The following is a 20,619-nucleotide window of genomic DNA, read 5'->3' as shown; positions in this document are numbered from 1 at the left end:
AATGTTCTTCAACCCAAAGACTTCAATTCCCATCATTTCCATAATTCCCCTGTTTGGACTTGGGGACCTATTGAATCTCTTCCTGATGGGCATCTGAACTGTTCTGGAGACACCATTTCTGCTCAAAGACGGAAGTCTTCTCTACCAAACCATCTGGAGAGTTTTGGAGGCCTCCAATCTGACCTTGTGAATCTACTCAGCAGCTTTCAAAGGGCCAGACATTCATAAAAGAAAACCCTTGCCATCAGACACCCTGCAATTGCAAGGGGTTCTCGACTTACAACAAATCATTTACCGACTGTTCGAAGTTACAACGGCACTGAAAAAAGTAACTGATGACCACATTTTTCACACTTATGACCTTCATAGGCATCCCCGTGATCACGTGATCAAGCTCTTGGCAACTGGCTCCAATTTATGACGGTCTTAGAATCCCAGGGTCACGGGATCCCCTTTTGTGACCTTCTGACCAGCAAAATCAATGGGGGAAGCCAGCTTCACTTAACAATCATGTGACTAACTTTCCAACTTGACAACGGTGGCAGGAACGGTCACAAAATGGGCAAAACTCACTTAACAAATGTCTCACTTAATGACAGAAATTTTGGACTCAATGGTGGTTGTAAGTCGAGGACTACAGCAATGGAATGGGCAATCTTTGGGTGCATTTCACACTCTTTGGTTTGCCCAGAACCACGGGAGGATGGCTGTGTCATGCATGTGAGCGGGGACGAGCTTTGGAAGTTGTTTATTTTTAAATATGTGTTTTTCTTTAAATAACCCGGTGTTTTGCAATGATGAAGTTTCTAGAGATTTCAAATGGAACCAGGGTTAAGTTGGCATCACTCGGCTTACAGGTCTTTTTTTTTAAAAAAATGTTTGAAATCTTGAAGGCTGATAGATCTGCTGGTTTCTTTACCCTTGAGGGACACACAAAGGACTAAAGAACGTCCTTTTTAACACATTGTAATGACATTCTAAACATGCTTGCTGCATTGTCCTCAAGTGTCCTGTGAGAAATTACTTTTGAGATTCTAATTAGAATTTTAGGCTTCTCTTCAGAGGATAATGGCTGTATCCCAACTTGTTCTCTGGATTGACATCAAATGCCACTTAGGATAACTTTCCTTCCTTCCTTCCTTCCTTCCTTCCTTCCTTCCTTCCTTCCTTCCTTCCTTCCTTCCTTCCTCCCTCCCTCCCTCCCTCTCTCTCTGTCTTTCACTTATTCGCCTTTTCTCCCTTTCTTATTTTCTGCCTTTCCCTTTCTTCCTTTCTCCCTCCCTCTTTATTTTCCTTCCTTCCTTCCTTCCTTCCTTCCTTCCTTCCTTCCTTCCTTCCTCCCTCCCTCCCTCCCTCTCTCTCTGTCTCTCACTTATTCGCCTTTTCTCCCTTTCTTATTTTCTGCCTTTCCCTTTCTTCCTTTCTCCCTCCCTCTTTATTTTCCTTCCTTCCTTCCTTCCTTCCTTCCTTCCTTCCTTCCTTCCTTCCTCCCTCCCTCCTCTCCCTCTCTCTCTGTCTCTCACTTATTCGCCTTTTCTCCCTTTCTTATTTTCTGCCTTTCCCTTTCTTCCTTTCTCCCTCCCTCTTTATTTTCCTTCCTTCCTTCCTTCCTTCCTTCCTTCCTTCCTTTCCTCCCTCCCTCTCTTCTTTCCTCAAATTCCTTAGCTCCCATTTTAATCTTATATCTACCTGCTGCTGGTAAGTTTCCTCAAATTCAACAGGAATTACTTCTGTTTAATTTTATTTACTTTAATTTTTTTTTTAAAAAAAATTATTGGGCTGGCTTTCAAACAAGGCTTATAATCCCTTCAAAGCAGCCGTCTCTTTGTTATCACAAGCGTTATAGAAGCCAGTACTTCACGAAGCAAAACAAAACAAATGCAGGCTAAAAACACTGGTAATTTGCTGGAGGAAATTTTAAATGGCACACTTGAACAAATGTTTCTGAACCGATCATTAAAATGTCAAAACTCTGCAGTGACTGTTGACAAGTATTGACTTTTGTTTTTTGTTTTTTAAATGCCGGGCACTTGTTAGCTAGCATCGGGAAGATTGCAACAGGGACAGCTAAATGACTTTTAAAATGTAAATAAATAAAAGAGGAAGGGTTGATTGCTTCAAAACCAGCCACTTGCTGTTTGCAAACAGGCAGGCACACCCAAACACAGAAACATAGACAATACACTGAAAACCCCAAACTATTTTTTTTCTTACCAAAGTAAGAATCGTTTAAATGAAGCTAAATCTAGGTCATTTGATCTCGGGCTTCTTCAGGCGTTTATGCTAGCAACCCACAAAGGATCAGAGGTTCAGAGGCAAAAATATGCCAGCCTCCGGTCCTTGTGTTAATCAGAGATTTCAAACTTTGCTTTAAAATGCATTTTTATTTCTTTCTTTGGGAAAGGAGACCTGTGCTACCTCATGCAGAGAAATACTTTCTACTGAAGTATTTATATATTTAAATATATATTTAACTATATATGAAGAAGGACTAAGGGGGGCATGATGCCAGTATTCCAGTATCTGAGGGGCTGCCACAAAGAAGAGGGAATCAAGCTATTCTCCAAAGCACCAGAAGGCAGGACAAGAAACAATGGGTAGAAACTAACCAAGGAGAGAAGCAACCTGGAATTAAGAAGAAACTTCCTGACAGTGAGAACAGTTAATCAGGGGAACAGCTTGCCACCAGACGTTGTGGGGTACTCCAACGCTGGAGGCTTTTAAGAAAAGACTGGACAGTCACTTGTCTGAAATGATATAGAGTCTTCTGCTTGAGCAGGGTCTGGACTAGAAGATCTCCAAGGTCCCTTCCAGCTCTATTCTGGTTCTGATTCTAACTGCCAACACTGTAATCAAGATCCAGCACTCCAACCTGTATTTTAGATCAATGTAAATCATTGATTTACATTGATACAGCGTCCTCAAACTATCCTCTTTGTGTTTTGTGCTATACAGATGGTCCTTGACTCATGAACCACACATTGAGCCCAACATTTCTGTGGCTCAGCGAGACATTTGCGAAGCAAATTTTGATGACCTTTCTTGCCACAGTTCCCGGCTTCCCCCACTGACTTTGCTTGTCAGAAGTTCCCAAAAAAGGGATCACGGGACCGTCATTTATACCGTCATAAGTAGGAGTCAGTTGCCAAATGTGTGAATTTTGACCCCGGGGATGCTGCAACGGTCATAAGCCTGAAAAATGATCTTAGGTTGCTTTTTTCAGTTGTAATTGTAATTCCCAATGGTCACTAACTGGACTTCTGAAAGTCAAGGATTACCTCTCTCATCTGTTCACACCCCAAAGTGGCAGATGGAAAACTGAACATCCACGGAGATGAACATTTTCTGATTGGCCCTTTTTATAACTCCTCAACTGATGTGGATGTGACTTTACATGTAATAATAATAATAACAACAACAACAACAACAACAACAGTACTACTACTAGTAGTAGTAGTAAGGAATCTTGGAGGTCATCTAGTCCAACCCCCTGCTCAGGCAGGTAATCCTATACCATTTCAGACAAATGGCTGTCCAGTCTTTTCTTAAAAACTTCCAGTGTTGGAGCATTCACCACTTCTGGGGGCAGGTTGTTCCACTGGTTAATTGTTCTGTCAGGAAGTTTCTCCTTAGTTCTGGGTTGCTTCTCTCCTTGGTTAATTTCCATCCGTTTCTTCTTGTCCTGCCTTCAGGCGCCTTGGAGAAGAGCTTGACTCCCTCTTCTCTGGAGCAGACCCTGAGATACTGGAAGACTGCTATCATGTCACCCCCTGGTCCTTCTCTTCGTTAAACTAGACATACCCAATTCCAGCAACGGTTCCTTATATGTTTTAGCTTCCAGTCCCCTGATCATCTTTGTTGCTCTTCTCTGCACTCTTTCTAGAGTCTCAACATCTTCTTTACATCGTGGTGACCAAAACTGGATGCAGTATTCCAAATGTGGCCTTACCAAGGCCTTGTAAAGTGGTATTAACACTTCACGTGATCTTGATTCTATCCCTCTGTTAATGCAGCCTAGCATTCTGTTGGCCTTTTTGGCAGCTGCAGCACACTGCTGGCTCATATTTAAGTGATTGTCCAGTAGGACTCCGAGGTCCCGTTCACAGTTACTACTATTGAGCAAGGTATCACCTATACTATATCTGTAGTATAGTAACCCACCTCAGAAAATCCCCAATCCTACAAACACTCGGCCCACTGTCTGACTAAATGTTCTCCATGTTCTCTCTTTATTAACTCCAAGGTTTTTTTTTCCCGGTACTAACAACAAAATTGTCTATGATTGTACAACCCTTTGAGTTCATGCTCAGAATGTCAACAGAGACCAAGACACCTAATGGATCTCTAAAAATAACTGACTTTTGAAGTTTTTCCCCAAAGGCAGAGAATAATGTTAATCAGGCCTGTACTGTTTCACGAGGCTTTGCTATTGTTCCTTACTATAACCTCATACAGTATATCATAATGATGATAGTTAAAAAGTAAATGCTTGGTATTTGAAATAAATGACACGTAAGTCAATAGGAAGGGATTAAATGCCAGCATAGCCCCGGGGTAGACAAATGTCAGGTAATGTCAGAGCAAAAGAGTTCAAATATCTACCAAAATGGATAGTTTGATCTGAAAATGCCCTTGGATGGGTAGGATGAATGCATTTATGGAAATAAATGTTTCTGTTGCAGCTTTTCTGCCCCTGAATAAAACAAAAACAACGTGGACAATTCATTTATTTAGTGTATGGCAATGTTAAATTAGCCAGGAGACTATAGTGGTAGTACAAAGTAGTTGTTTTGTTAAGCTGGGATCAGGTATGGCTTGGTGAAAACAAAGAGACGATGTTCAAATTCTCTCTCTTTAAATGGCACGTTTATTCAGCTGAACAAAGGTGGGTCCTCTCAAAAGACTGGAAGAACCCTGAACACAGTTTGAAGCAAGTATGTATAGATTTCCTACTTTTACTAGTTACCCAAGAGGAAACCAGCACACGGTAGACAAAGTCAGGATCCAAAAAGATCTTGACAGACTTGAACAATGGGCTTATCCAACAAAATGAAATTTAATGGGAAGGAAAAACCAAAGGTACAAGTACAGATTAGGCCAGGGGTAGGCAACCTTGGCTCTTTTATGACTCGTGGACTTCAACTCCCAGAATTCCTGAGGGTTGCCTATCCCTGGATTAGGCGAAACCTGGCTCAAAAACAGTAAGTGTGAGAGGGATCTTGGAGCGCTAGTGGACGATCACTTAAACATGAGCCAGCCCTGTGCTGTAGCAGCCAAAAAAGCTAATACAATCCTTGGTTATATAAACAGAGACATAGAATCAAAATCACATGAACTATTAGTACCTCATTATAAAGCCTCAGTAAGGCCACACCCAGAATACTGCATCCAGTTTTGGCCACCACATTACAAAAAAGATGCTGAGACTTTGGAAAAAGTACTCAGAAGATTAAAAGCCTGGAGACTAAAACATATGGAAAATGGTTGCAGGATTTGAGTTTGGCTAGTCTAGAGAAAAGAAGGACTAGGGGGGACATGATAGCAGTATTCCAGCATTTGAGGGGCTGCCCCTAAGAAGAGGGGGACAACCTATTTTCCAAAGCACAAGGGCAGACAAGAAACAACAGATGGAAACTAATCAAGGAGAGAAGCAACCTGGAATTAAGGAGAAACTTCCTAACAGTAAGGACAATTAACCAGTGGAACAGGTTGCCACCAGAAGTTGTGGGTGCTTCATCACTGGAGGTTTTTAAGAAGAGACTGGACAGTCACTTGTCTGAAATGGTATAGGATCTCCTGCTTGAGCGGGGGGCTGGACTAGAAGACCTCCAAGATCCCTTCCAGCTCTATTTTGATTCAAAGTTACAAAAAAACGCACGTGTGTATCCTGTGGTTTTGATCACGTGCTCAACTTGCAGGCTCTTTGTTCCTTATGGAACTCTCCAGAATCCCAAATTCTTCAGTTCACTGAAAAAGCTTCTTGGATGAGAAGCGAAACGTCTTTGAGGAAGAAGCAAGTCCAAGTTGCTTTTTGAAAAAGCACCTTTGGGATCATCAACATCATTTCCCTAGAAATCTACATAAAATTATTCTGAGTAGCTTACATGCCTTTATCTTCAATCTAACATTTTTTTTGGGGGGGGGAGATAGGTGGAATTAGCGGGGGGGTGGGGATGCGAGGGAATAAAACAAAAGCACTCTTCAAAGATCATAATTTTGTTTTAAAATGCTTTTCAGCCTTGTCCAAACTGGGATCCTTCAAAGCCATTGCACTCTTTCCCAAGCTGGCCTATTTAATGCTTTTTTTTTATATTTTCCAGTGCATAAAGCAAATCTTCCTCTTATGTGCAGGCATTGTGTTATTCGGATATAAAATTATTGCCTTAAATATGCTGACTAATTATAATTAAGCAGCCCTTGCTGATTTGTTTTTCAGGGCCACCCAATTGCAACAGGGGCCTGGCAGGCAGAAGAAAAAGCTGGCTATTAAAAGGAGAAAGACATTTATTTGTAGAAGTTACGAGGCTGTTTCAAGGGCACGATAGCCACTGTTTCTGCCATAAACATGTCAAGAAAGCCCTCGTGCCTGACTAATTAAAAAGGAGGAAATAACTAGCTGGTAAAAGAGTAGCTAATCCATAGAGGAAGGAATAAGAAGTAGAAACTAAGCATAGACGATGGGAAAGAGAGCCAACAGGTTTCAATAGCACAAAGTGAAAATAGAGTTTATTATGGTTCAACCATAGGAAACAGACGTCACTTGTGAGGTTTGTATTTATGGTGGACCTTTCCCTAGAAATTGTCATCTCACACAAACCAACCATGTGAATTGCTTTGAATAAATAGGAGTTAAGGATACAACTAAATACATTGTTGGAAAACTGCCAGCTCAGCTAGAAGGAGGGGTCAAGAGAGGGTCTAGCTTAGACTCCTTGAGCAGCTGCTTGCTGCATAAGCTTAAGCTCTCCCAAATCCATGAAATCTTATCTGGTGGTTCCCAGAGGAAGGCAAGCAATCAGAGGAGATTCTTGCAAAATAGATGGTAGACAATAAAGCTACTGACTTTAGCTATTGATATGTAGTTCTGGTTGTTTGTGCCTGTCTAGCAGTGGCACAAGATATGGAGAACTGCTTTCAGCATCAGATTTCAGATTTTTCTCCAAATTACAAATCTCACAAAAAAACTGCTGCCTTAATTCAAATGATTTGGTCTGCAACTCAGTGCACAGTGCATCTTATATTGCTTTTGGCTGAATTTTGACTTTTTTTTCAGACTGTTGGGCAAAATAAGAATAATAAAGCATGCCAGTCAGACTTGATTCCTTTGAGGTTTTCTGTTTGGCAGCCAGACAAATGTGCACTTTTTGAGCCCCAGGCATATGTGGTCTGTTAGGCCTATCCTGGTGCTTGATAAGATAGAATAAGTATCATTGTGTATTGTTGTGTATCATTGTGACCCACTGGCTGAAAGCAGTCTCCAACATCTCTTTGATTACAGTAAAGTGACACAATAGGAATCCAAGAAATTTCTTCCAATTTGGATTCTAGCTGTGTAAAATATAAATTCTACCCAGGGAAGAGATAGAGGACCAGAAGACTAATATCTAAACAGGCAATTTCTTTATACTGGTACAATGTTTTAATAGCACTCATGAGCCACTTGCCATGTTTTATCATTTCTTCAAGATAATCCTACATGACTGACTTCTGCCATCATTTCCTAGCAATATAGGTAGTCCTCATTTAGTAAACACAATTGAAATCGGCAACTCTGTCCCTGAGCAAAGTAGTCACTAAACGGGAAATCATGTGAACCTGACTATGCTTCTCTTTTCTCCACTCCCTGCCATTTCAAATACTCATCTCGGAGCTGGGATAATGAATAATAAGGGAAATAATGCTTGTGTTTACATTTATTGGAGAGGAAAGGATTATAAGAGAGTAAGTAGGCACACATAAGGAATACACATAAAAGGCAATGCACTGATACCAGAAGCCAAGAATGCACTACGCAAACAGCCCGATGTATTTTCTATTGTGTACCTGCTTACTCTCTTACTATCCCTCCCTCTCCAATCTCTCTCCTTTGCAAGGGCAGGTGGGAGAGAAAATGACAGGCCAGGTATAGGACAATGTGTCCTGACTGTAATGGTAATCACATAACTGAAGGATGCTGTGATGGTAAATGCGGACATTGGTCAGAAATTTGTTTATAGCACCATTGCAACTTCAAATTGTCACTAAATGAGGCAGTCAGTTATTGTTCTCAGCATCCTTTACATTTCAAAACTGGGAGAAGGTGCAAAGAGTGGCAAAGGAGATAGTCGGGGATGGGAAACTGAGTTTTACCATGAGATACTAGGTTTGTTTAGTCTTCAGAAAATAAGTATCTTATGATGCAGAGAAATAGATGCTGGTTAAATGATGGAAAGGACATCATAATGATATAGGCAATTCAACCAATTTGGAGAAAAGACAGTAAAATTCCCTACCCTGAACGGAAGTGAAGGCCAGAGAGTTATCTGGCAAAGATATTTACTCTTGATTTCTTCATTAATCAGAAAGTTGGACTCAGTTTCTTAAATGGCTCCTCTCTGATTCTATAACTGTTACCACATAAAGCTCAGTTTTTCAATCTTGCATCTCTGCTGCCATCTTGTGACACAATCAGCACCTGGTTATTCAACAATTTTCTTTGTTAAATGGCTCCTCCTTTTTCTGTAACCGGCTTCTGCCCTGGGTTAACAGTGATGTTGCCTCATTTGGGTAATGAAATGTTTGCAAGAAAACAACTAAGCTCAGAAAGAAGGACCACTTGTTTTAACCCTGAGCTACAAATATTCTCCTTTATTGATTAAAAAGTGTGTTACAGAAAACTGAGCATCTCCCTTCAAAGTATCAAACCTGCCACATCCTTTGAAAGCTTGTCTTGCTATGCTGAACCTTGTCCAGTAGTTTCCACAGGCCGTGTTCACACACAACTGCTTTGCTTCCCTGGTGGTTCCAGCAGAAGTGCAGAAGTTCAGGGAGTGTGCAGAAGACTCTGCAGAACCCACAACTGCTTTAAGGTTTCGAAAGAAAGTGCAAAGAATCAGGGCTGTTCGTTAGTCTGCAGCATAGAAGATTTATGCAATACATAAGAATCTACTCAACTAAAGTTCAGTGCTAAATTGGCACCAGATGAGAGTCAATTGAATTCAGGAGGGGTTGGACTTGAGACTACTTATGGGAATGTAATGACTCTAGGCTAATGACTCATTTAACTCCACCCTCCAGTTCTGCATGGTTTGCTCTTCCTTGCAGTAATATGCTTTGCAAAGCACATATTTCTAAAGCTTTGCACAACCTTAGTACCAGACAGTGCTTGGGAGTTGATTTATATAGTTTTGCTTTGAAATGAGTTTCGATTAAGGCTCCTTCCTTCCTTCCTTTCCAATTTATTGGCTGTCCATCTTATCATAGGATAAGTCTGGATGGCTTACAATATTAAAAAGATACAACTATACAAATAAAATACTACAAAAATGCACTACACAATCTGAGCTGAAATACGGGGAGGGAGGGAATAGGATAATCAGGGGGGGGGAGGTGGGATATGTTATTAATCTATCAACCACCCCCAATGTGAAGACCCCCTTTGGAACCCCAAGCCAACTGGCACAGCCTAAGTAACTAAACACAGGATGATGGTCTTAGCAATCCTCCATCTATTCCCTTTTCTTCTGTCTCAATTTTACTGTTTTTTTTTTTCCATTGTTTCACACTCATACTTCTTCAATGGTTTTTCTAGTTGTGCCCAAGCATAAAACTTTTTCCTGTTCACCTTGGGACTTTGTAAAGTTTCCTTTGCAATTTTTGCTATGGTTTCCACTGTTTTGTTCGGTGAAAACGCAGCCTTATTTCTGTCCATTTATCAAGTGACTAATTTCACAGGCATAAAGGGAATATCTTTTCCCAAAGAACTGATGTATGTTTTGTGTGTTCTCTCCATCATCCCCAAATTGTTTTCCTCTACAGAGTGACCAAGTAAATCTACAAAGAAGCACAATATTCTGGAAGCGTACGATAATTCCCACTCCTCAATGTGGCCCATCTATGTCCCAACAGAAAGAAAGGTAAAAACAAAAAAATTTCTCAGGTTGAACTCCATTCCTGGACATTTCCTAGGGATAAGTATCAGATTTTACCTGACAAGAAAAGAAAGGATTAAAGAGAAAGCTTTAAAATTGGGGCCAATTGTGTCATTGGGCTTTGCACTGTCATATCTTCACCCCCAATTCTAAGTTCTGTATTCTATCAATGTAACGTTTCTTGGTTTCGCAAGATGTCACTCCCTCTGAGGAAGTCTTATGTCTTACAAGATCTGTCCTTTTTCTTGACTGTCATGTACTATAACGGTATGTGAGAATGACCTTGGCGGACAGATGTTAAAACATGTCTAAAATTGGCTTTATACCAAACACCACTCCAAAATATGTTACAAGGAAGGATGATGTGGGTAGCTTTTTTTTATTTTTAATAAATCTCCAAGTATGGAGTGCTTCTAAATTATATATTCGTCTATCTTCAGAGGTTAGTATGTGCAGGGAAGAGACCAGGAGATTATACAGCTTTTGACAAGGAGGTCAAAGAACCTTTTGAGTGACAGCAGTGCCAAAGCACTTTTGGATTACAGCCAATGAAATTTGACACTGTGTCCCCAGTCACCAAGAGTTGAGCTCAAGTTGACAAGAGTCTTGTATCTTTTTACAACCAAAGCTCTAAGGAAGCACCTATTGGAGATAAGTCCCTTATTAATGAAAGAAAACCTGACATATATAAAATAATGACATATATAAAATATATATACATATATTTTATATATATATATATATATATATATATATATATATATATATATATATACATATATATTAAATATATGTATATATATTTTATATATGTCATTATTTTATATATATATATATACATATATAATATATATATATATTATATATTATATTATATATATATATATATAATATGTGTATATATATATATATATATATATATATATATATATATATATATACACACATACATACATACATATATAAAATAATGACATATATAAAACCTGGCATATAGCTCTTGGAAAATGTGTTCTAAAAGTTGATTCAGCTTTAAAGCAGTAGATGTCACTCTAGATCTTTGCATGCTAAGAAGAACACTCATTCATATTCTCTCTTCTCTCTCTATTTTTTCAAGATCTCGGAATGAACCACATGGAACAGAGAGACAAGGTGATGGTTCGCTAGGGCTTTCATGTATTGATAAAGGAGATTATTTGTAGCTCAGGGTTGAACTGTGGGGTCCTGGATGCTCTCTGAGCTTGCTTGTTTTCTTGCAGATGTTGCATTACCCAAGGTTGTTTTCTAGTTTGGAAACATCTGCAAAACAACCCCCAAGCCCAAAGTCTTCATGTAGGCATGCTATGCCTGGGCCACAGTTTTGTTTGATGAATTGAATCCTCTTCATATTAAATTGGTCATTACCAATTGAATTGGTATCTCAGTGAGGAACTGCTAAATATATCAGGTATTAAAGCATACAGATAGAGCACCCAGTGTTTAGACTGAGCTTGGAAATACGCGAGTGGAGTGATCTACATTCTACACCACTGTTGACCCAACTTGGAGAATTGAGTTGATTCCAAATTGCAATTCCTTTATCCTCTGAGTGGGTTTGCAAGGAAAATTTTGAAAAGTGCAGCAAACAAGAGATAGCCATGATATTGTCAAAATGCAGCACCACAAGTTACGCACTTAGCAATTATCCAAAAGTTCAAACATTAGTTTGTCTCACAGTAAAACTGGAACGGAGTGCAGAAGCTATTTCAGACTCTAAGTATGGAATGTAATGTATGTTAAATGAGTTAAATGCTCATTCCAAATGTAAAACAAGTCTAATTTTAAAATTTGGTAGCAATTTCCTTTGATGCCCTAATCAAGGAGAAACGGAAGTCATCAGAGTTTTGAGATAACTGCTAGCAACTACAATTCCACCATAATTCAGCACTCAGCATGAAAAATGCGAAGTCCTTTTGGCCCACGCCATACAATCCAACGTTGTTGTATTATTATTTTCCACTTCAATTGCAGAAAAAGACATTAGAAGCCAAGGAATGTAAAATAAGTCTGAAAGTGTATTTTGCAAGAATGGTTCCAGGAAGAAACTCAGTTGAGTGGCTGGGTGATTAACTGCACATCCAGCCTCCTGTGTCAGTGTTTACAAAGAAGCAGATGCATTATTCAGTAAATAGCAAGAAACTCATAATCCTGACTTTTCCTGCAAAAGAAAAGGGTTCAACTAAAATAGAAGTCAGCCTTTCAAGGTTATGTCCAGACAGGAAACCCAAATCACGACTACTCACACCACCTTTATTATAAGGTTACAGTAACAGAATCTTGAACATCTGAAGGGGCTTCTCCCTCTCCTCTGCTTTTAGGTTCCCAAGATCAAGAGAGAGTCCTTTTTGAGATGCTTTGTCTACTCCCATTTTTTGGCTTTGGACTCAAAAGTTCTCATATTTGACCATTCTCTAAGCCACTGTTCTTTTTCCCACTCCCAAGGTTGGTGGGTTGGTTATTTATTTATTTCTTTGTTTGTTCATTTCATTTATATACCCACCGCTTATTCTCACTGACTCTGGGAGGCTTACAAACAATTAAAAAAAAACAAATATAAAAGAATTAAAAACAGTAAAGCCCCCATTACCCCTGCTGAAAACAGACAATCAAGCAAGTCACTTAATTCCATCCCATTCTGGATTTCCCATGTCTGTTTGGAGAACTGCATCTTCAGGGCCTTGTGAAAGACTGTCAAAGTGGGAGTCCATCTTATCTCCGCAGGGATGATGTTCCACAGTGAGGGAGCCACTACGGAGAAGGCCCTTCTTCTGGGTCCTGCCAGATGTATCCCATACACATCACATCCCTTTACGTCACAGGTGCAACTACAGAAAAGTGAAGGGGAGATTTGATAGAGCAGGGAAAGAATCCCACTGGGAGAGGGAAAAGGCCAGCTTTGGATGCCATCTTGCTTCCAGTTTCTTTCCGCCTGGAGCAGCAAAGAAACTTTGCATTGCTGTATTTTTTTTTTTCCTTTTAACGACCCTGTAATCCCTTGCATCAGGATGGAGTCGAGGCAACCGAATGGCGCTTGAGAATTTACTGGCTGGATGCCCTTCCGGATGCCTACACAGAGTTCGCAACAATTACTTCTTGAGCCCAGATAGAGAAACATCATCTGCTGCCTAGGATCGAACTCACAGTCTCCTGAGTGTGAGGCGATAGCTCTGCCTCTGGGTCAACGCGCTGCTTGTTGCGTTTTCTTATTTGAGGAGCTTCAAAAGAAACTCCAAGAAAATGTTGGGATGTACAAAATGACCATCACTGCTGCAAGGAAGACCAGGGCTGCATTTTGTATGAAGTGTTTTTCTGAGGACCTGCGAAGCTTTTGGCCATGACCGTGGCTTTGGAACCACTCCACCACTTCGCGCAGGCTGTAATGCCCAGGTTCATAGCCCAGCTCCCTTCTAGCTTTGGCTAAGCTGAAAAAATGGGTCACACCAGTTTTGTAAACTTCGGTGCGAGTGAGGAGGGGCTGAAAGTTATACAGGCGTCCCAGCGCAAAATGGACCAGTTCAGTAACAAATGCAAAGAAGTAAACAAGGGATAGAGGAAGGCGGAGAGAGGGGTAGGTGTATCCTAAACCTTCTACCAAAGGGCGAAAGAATTCAAAATTATTGACTGGCTTCCCATCGGAAATGAAATAGGCTTGGCCAGCAGCGATGTGGTTTTTGGTGGCACCCAGAGCCTCTGCTGCTAAAATGTGAGCTTGCACCAGGTTATCTACATGCACAAAGTCCACCAGGCTGCTAGGATCCCCATACACACACCAGAACCATCCCTGTTCCACGTAGTGGACAATCCTTGGAAGATGCCTCTGCTCTCCTGGTCCATAAATGCCAGCAGGTCTTATGGCACAGGTCCTCAAAATTCCCTGACCGTCCCTTAGGACTGTCCCATTGGCCTTGAGAACTTTCATTTCAGCCAAAGCTTTGGTCCTTGAGTAATGGTCAGGGTGAAGATGGAGGGGTAGATAAGGCCAAGATTCATCTCCGTTTTCTATAACCTGGCCCCCAAAGACTACATTGTATGTGCTTGTGTATACAAGTTTGGAGATGCCAACCTTCCTGCAAGTTTCAATGATGTTGTCAGTTCCTTTGACGTTCACCTCTTCTATACGTTTTGGGTTGAGCTGGTCCCGGCCAGACATTCCATAGGAGGCAATATGGAAGACGCAAGACATACCCTGGAGTGCTTGTTCCACTTCATGGATCTCACACACATCACCCTGCACAAATTTCACACCTTTGGGCATCTCTTGGGTAGGCTTGGAAACATCAAGCAGGATCACATCCACTTTGCTCTTGGCTAGGGCTAAACCCAGCCTGGAATACAATAAGAAATACAGGTTGAAACGGAAATTATAGAAAAAAATGTACTTCATAATAGGAACAGTTTAATGGCAAAAGCTTTAAGTCAGCTGAACCTTTTATGTTAACTGTTTCTAATCCTCAAGGTGCTGAGGACAAGAATGAGGACTGCCAATTTTCAAGCAGCAGATCAATCAACTAAAACTTCCATTACTTAAGTGGGCAGGGCTAGCGTGTGATTCTGACAGGAAATAAAAACCAAAATTGTACAGGTAGTTCTTGTTTATTCAGCTCCTCCACACAAAGTTAGAGGCTCACACACATGGAGGGTAGCTTTTGCTGATTAATTTCTCTTTTTCTACTGCTTTCTTTTCATGGGTAGACTCCTAAGAAACCATAGATGATGATGATGATGACACACAATGGCACACATCAAAAATGAAGTTTAGTTGCCCGTTTTCAAAGTAAAACACATACATGACATACACCTAAACATACTATATACAACATATGTATAGACCCAGAACCCTATATATATATACATAACAAATGAATATTAATCGCTGTCCATCTTGAATACCTAACGGAAGGAGGAAGCTTGAGAGTTCACAAGGTTAATGCTGTATGGAATGAAACTATGGCTGAATCTGGATGTTTTGCTATGGATACCACGAAGCCTCCTCCCAGAAGGTAGCAAGGAAAACAGGTCATGAAGAGGATGTGTAGTGTCCCAGATAATCTTACAGACCCTGCTCAAGCAACGCTTCTGTGCTATGTCCTGGATGGGAGGGAGGGAACTGCCAATGATCTTTTCGGCCATTCTCACCACTCTCTGCACCGCCTTCCTGTCTGAAGCAGTGATGCCTCCAAACCAGACTGTGATGCTGTATGACAGGATGCTCTCGATCGCCCCCCTGTAGAAAGTGATCAGGATAGGGGAAGGAAGATGTGCTTTTCTCATGCGGTGCAGAAAATGCAGGCGCTGCTGTGCCCGCTTCACCAGTTTTTCACTGTTGAGCAACCAAGTCAGCCTACTGGTTAGCTGCACACCCAGGAATTTGATGCTGGTAACCATCTCCACAGGTGAATTATTTATACACACAGAAGTGTGGCTGTGCCTGCCTTTTCTGAAATCAACAATGATCTCTTTGGTTTTTCCGGTATTTAAAACTAGGCCTGTTTTCCTTACACCAGTTCACCAACCCTTCAAATCTCCTTGTGGTAAGCTTCCACCTTGTCATCCCGAATAAGGCCCACTACTGTTGTATCATCTGCAAACTTCACAATATGGTTGGTGGCAAACCTAGCACAACAGTCATAGGTCAACAGGGTGAACAGCAGCGGACTTAAGACACAGCCCTGAGGAGAACCTGTGCTCAAGAAAATGGTATTAGAGGTATTTGTTCCAACTCGCACATATTGGGGCCTGTTGGTAAGAAAATCAAGAATCCAGTTGCACAGGGGAGTGTTTAAGCCTAAACAAATAAGACAGATAGATAGATAGATAGATAGATAGATAGATAGATAGATAGATAGATAGATAGATAGATAGATGTTTGTGTGTGTATCAAACATGAGCCAATTTGGATGCATAAATGCAATTTTCCAAAGGCTGTATTACTAAGGCTGCAATTTGTTCAAAAACAAACAAGCGCAATTCTTTGTTGAACAAATACTAACCGAAAACCAAGATATCCACTTCCACCTGTAATGAGGACAGTTTCCTTGCTGGGATTTTCTCTTTCCATGTCTTCTGGGTTTTTTTTCCCCCTCCCCACAAATCCTAAGCTGTAAATAAAGAAAAAAGCACGATATAACCTTAGTGCACATAACATGCAAGCCATACATTGTATTTTGTATTTTATTTTATTTTGGGGTTTATGTTTTTATTGCGCTTTTTGAAGCCAAAGCCTTTTAGCCAGCAGTAAAATGGCTCTGGTCTTAAAAATCTGCCTTCAGCCAACTTTTCCCAAATTGTAAGTGGATTGGACTCCTATCAAGGGGGATCACAGTTACATGAAATCTTACCTGTTCAATGTTTACGCACGCCCCTTCCCAAGTGCATGAGTCAATCTCTGGTGCTGTGGAGACAATTCTGCATGTGCATCAAACATGCTTGTTTAATGATCTACTTCGGAGTCCAAACTCTACTGCCCTTGGCCAAGCAATTCGCATTTCACAAAAACAGATGAGTGTCTAAAATGAATTTTCTTTGTGATCTGAATTAGGCATTCAGATCACAAAGAAAATAAGATACTTAGGGATACACTGTAACAATTAAAAGAGACAATTATGACAAATTAATGGAACAGATTAAAACGGACTTGGACACCTGGACAAATCTCCAGCTCTCTTTCATGGGGTAGAATTGCCGTAATTAAAATGAATGTACTGCCTAAAATATTATTTCTATTTCAATGTATACCAATTAGATTAGAAAAGGAATTCTTTTGAAATTTCAATCAAACCATACTTAAATTCATTTGGCAAGGGAAAAAATCAAGGATTAAATTAAAATTATTACAGGATGCTAAGGAAAGGGGGGGGGTCTTGGCTTCCCCGACCTGGAAAAATACTATCAATCTACAATTCTTCTATGGGTGTGGGATTGGATTCGACTGGAAAATCGGAGATTATTAAAACTGGAAGGTCATGACATGCAGACTGGATGGCATGCCATGTTATGGGATGAGAAACATAAAGTTCACCAGTACTTCTGGGGGCACTACATTAGACGGGCGCTAATAGATGTATGGACCAAAATCTGGCGACAGAACTATAGGCAAGTTCCCAATTGGATTTCAACACTAGAAATGTATATACACCCAAGGCTCATTCAGCTGGGGAAAGTAATAACCTATACAAACATACTAGATGAGAGAGGAGAATTAAAATCGAGGAAAAATCTCCAAGATGCAGGGATAGAATTAGAATGGTGGGCATACCTCCAACTACAAGCAAGATATAGGAAAGACAAAAAAGAGTGGGGTATAAAAATAGAACTGACAGGACTAGATAAAATTTTATTAGGTCCTGAGGATAAAATGATTAAAAAAATATATCACTTTCTTTTAGATCGGGCAATGTATGAAGAACAAGTCAAGGAGATTATGTTAATTTGGAGTAGGGATTTTGGTTTCAGTATCGACCTGCATATTTGGCAAGAACTGTGGGAAAGAAATAGGAAACTCACTCTAGCTACCTTGTATAAGGAAAATCTTTACAAGATGTTCTACAGATGGCACTTCCCACCCGTAAGGTTAGCCAAAATGGGTTCAAACATCTCACCCCTATGCTGGAAAGGTAAAACAGCATTAGGTTCATACTATCATATGTGGTGGGAATGCCCAAAGACTCATGAGTATTGGAACAGGACACGAAACTGGTTGAGGGATATATTAACACTGGACTTAGAGTTAAAATCTGAACTCTTCTTGTTGGGAATAACGACAGAAAACTACGACAAGGGAACAATCTACTTCCTGCTACACATCTTGACTGCAGCTAGGCTTGCATCTGTGCAAAAATGGAAGAGCAAAGAAATTCCCACAGAGGAAGAGTTACTATATAAGATATTAGCATGTGCGGAAAAGGACAGGCTCACAATGGTATTGAAAAACAAATGTGGATCAGTTTATTTCGAAACCTGGGATAAATTTTCCCACTGGAGGGATTTGAGGAGGACAGTTGGGATTAAAGACTAGTGTTAAGATAGAAATATATGTTATTTTAGAATAAGTACTGTATATAAAACTTAGATGCATATCTAGAGATGAAGAATCGATTGTAAAATGTGGAATGATTTGATAAGAATGTATATACTGGATGAATGTCAGTTTAATTGTATTATAAATAAAATTTTGAAAAAAAATTAAAATAAAATAAAATGAATTGGAGCCCGGGAACATTGATTCCAAGGGGACTTCCTTAAAGGGGAAGAGTCTGTCCAGCTTTCTCCAGTTCAAAGGTGGATCTCCTCGTTTCTCCACCAGCAGGAGGGTTTGGGGATGATGGAAGCTGTAGTCCAGCCCCTTTGGAGACACTGATTTGGGGGGGAGGTACTTGTAGGCCGGAGGAAGCCAAAGGGACGCCTCACAGTGTTTGGAAATGACGCCAATCCTGAGACAGTTCTAGCTGGAGCCAAGTCCCAAACATCTGGAGAACATCACGGTATCTTCTTCCTCCAGCCCAGTCATCAGAGCCAGCCACCACTTGCTTACCTTTCGGACACTGGGGGGCGATGGGAGCTGTGGTCCAAGTCCATCTGGAAGACGCCGGGGCTCTTACCTCCCCCAGGCTGCGGGTGATAGGCGTTGTAGTCGGCAGCCTTTGATGACACGGGAGCGCAAGGTCTCCCTCGCTTCTCTTCGCTTTCCCACGGGCTGTCCCCGCCCCATCGCCCCATCATCGGCTGAGAGGCGGGTCCCGCCCCATATTACGCATCTCCAGTCACAGCCTGGACGCCCCACTCCCCCTTTTGCAGGGCATGCAAAGCCCGTTCCTGCCTCCAGCGCAGCGAGTCTCGGGGTTAAAACCCCTCCGCGGGCGCTGAGCCATCGGAGGAGAGAGACTTCGCTCCGCGCACCCGACCCTCTCTCGCTTTCCGAGTGGGTTTTAGGACCTTGGGGAGTGGGGGGGGGGTCCGACATAGCTCCTTCCAGCTATTGTCTTCCGTACAGCAAGATGTCCGAGCGCGCAGGCCGGGAGCCGTACGGGCAAAGGGTTGCAGGCGGTGCCGCGTTGGCTCCGCGCTCTTTTCGGAATGGAATAGAATAGAATAGAATAGAGAATAGAATAGAATAGAATAGAATAGAATAGAGTAGAATAGAATAGAATATGAAATAGAATAGAATAGAATAATAATGTAGAGTAGAACAGAATAGAATAAGAATGTAGAGTAGAATAGAATAGAATAAGAATGTAGAGTAGAGTAGAATAGAATAAGAATATAGAGTAGAATAGAATAGAGTAGAATAGAATAATAATGTAGAGTAAAATAGAATAGAATAATAATATAGAGTAGAATAGAATAAAATAATAATATATACAGTAGAGTAGAATAGAATAGAATAATAATGTAGAGTAGAATAGAATAGAATAGAATAGAATGGAATGGAATACAGAATATGGAATGGAATGGAATACAGAATATGGAATGGAATGGCATGGCATAGAATAGAATAGAATAGAATAGAATAGAATAGAATAGAATAGAATAGAATAGAATAGAATAGAATAGAATAGAATAGGAGCTGGAAGAGAATTTGAAAGACTAGACTAGACTCTAGAATATAGAACAGAACAGAGAACAGAATAGAACAGAACAGAATAATATTAGAGTTGAAAGGGACCTTGGAGGTCTTCTAGTCCAACCCCAGCTCAGGCAGGAAACCATTATACCATCATAGGCGAATGGGTGTCCAGTCTCTTCTTAAAAACCTCCAGTGTTGGAGCACCCACAACTTCTGGAGGCAGGTTGTTCCACTGGTTAATTGTTCTGTCAGGACATTTCTTTTTATTTCTAGGTTGCTTCTCTCTTTGGTTAGTTTCCATCCGCTGCTTCTTGTCCTGCCTTCAGGCGCTCTGGGGAATAGCTTGACCCCCCCTCTTCTTTGAGGCAACCCCAATCTTGAGTTGCAGTCCTAAAGATTGTCTTCCTCCCATCTCAGCCGGTTTTAAAAAGGGGCTGGTTGCCTTTCCCACTCTCCCTCAACCTTTCCCTATATTTTTTGTGGGCCCCTAATTCTATCACTGGGTTTACACATTGTCCTTAGCTGGGATTGGCTGAAATGTGGTTTATTGGATAGAAGGCTTGGCTTTGGACCAGTGGAGCTATAACATAAGGCTATAATAATAATAATCTAGTCCACCCCCCTGCTCAGGCAGGAAACCCTATACCATTTCAGACAAATGGCTGTCCAGTCTCTTCTTAAAAACTTCCAGTGTTGGAACATTCACCGCTTCTGGAGGCAGATTGTTCCACTGATTAATTGTTCTCACTGTCAAGAAGTTTCTCCTTAGTTCCAGGTTGCTTCTCTATTTGGTTAGTTTCCATCCATTGCTTCTTGTCCTGCCTTCTGGTGCTTTGGAGAATAGCTTGACTCCCTCTTCTTTGGGGCAGCCCCTGAGATATTGGAACA

At 40.9% G+C, this 20,619-nt stretch overlaps 1 protein-coding gene across 1 annotated transcript; it reads right to left on the bottom strand.

The window, feature by feature from the left end:
• Positions 1 to 12,164: 12,164 nt before the first annotated feature.
• Positions 12,165 to 19,296, bottom strand: SDR42E1 (short chain dehydrogenase/reductase family 42E, member 1). The gene is made up of 3 exons (XM_039352361.1): positions 18,700 to 19,296; positions 16,160 to 16,267; positions 12,165 to 14,494 (listed from the first exon to the last, which is right to left on the bottom strand). The coding sequence occupies exons 1-3, from the start codon at positions 18,885 to 18,887 to the stop codon at positions 13,387 to 13,389; spliced, it is 1,404 nt and encodes a 467-aa protein (XP_039208295.1). The 5' UTR covers positions 18,888 to 19,296; the 3' UTR covers positions 12,165 to 13,386.
• Positions 19,297 to 20,619: the final 1,323 nt, after the last annotated feature.

This window comes from Crotalus tigris, unplaced genomic scaffold (assembly GCF_016545835.1).
Source record: "Crotalus tigris isolate CLP2741 ecotype Arizona unplaced genomic scaffold, ASM1654583v1 scf7180000018432.44079421565:4894166, whole genome shotgun sequence".
Lineage (NCBI taxonomy): Eukaryota > Metazoa > Chordata > Lepidosauria > Squamata > Viperidae > Crotalus > Crotalus tigris.
The sequence above is the reverse complement of the archived record's forward strand: the minus strand, read 5'-3'. Positions and strand labels throughout refer to the sequence as shown.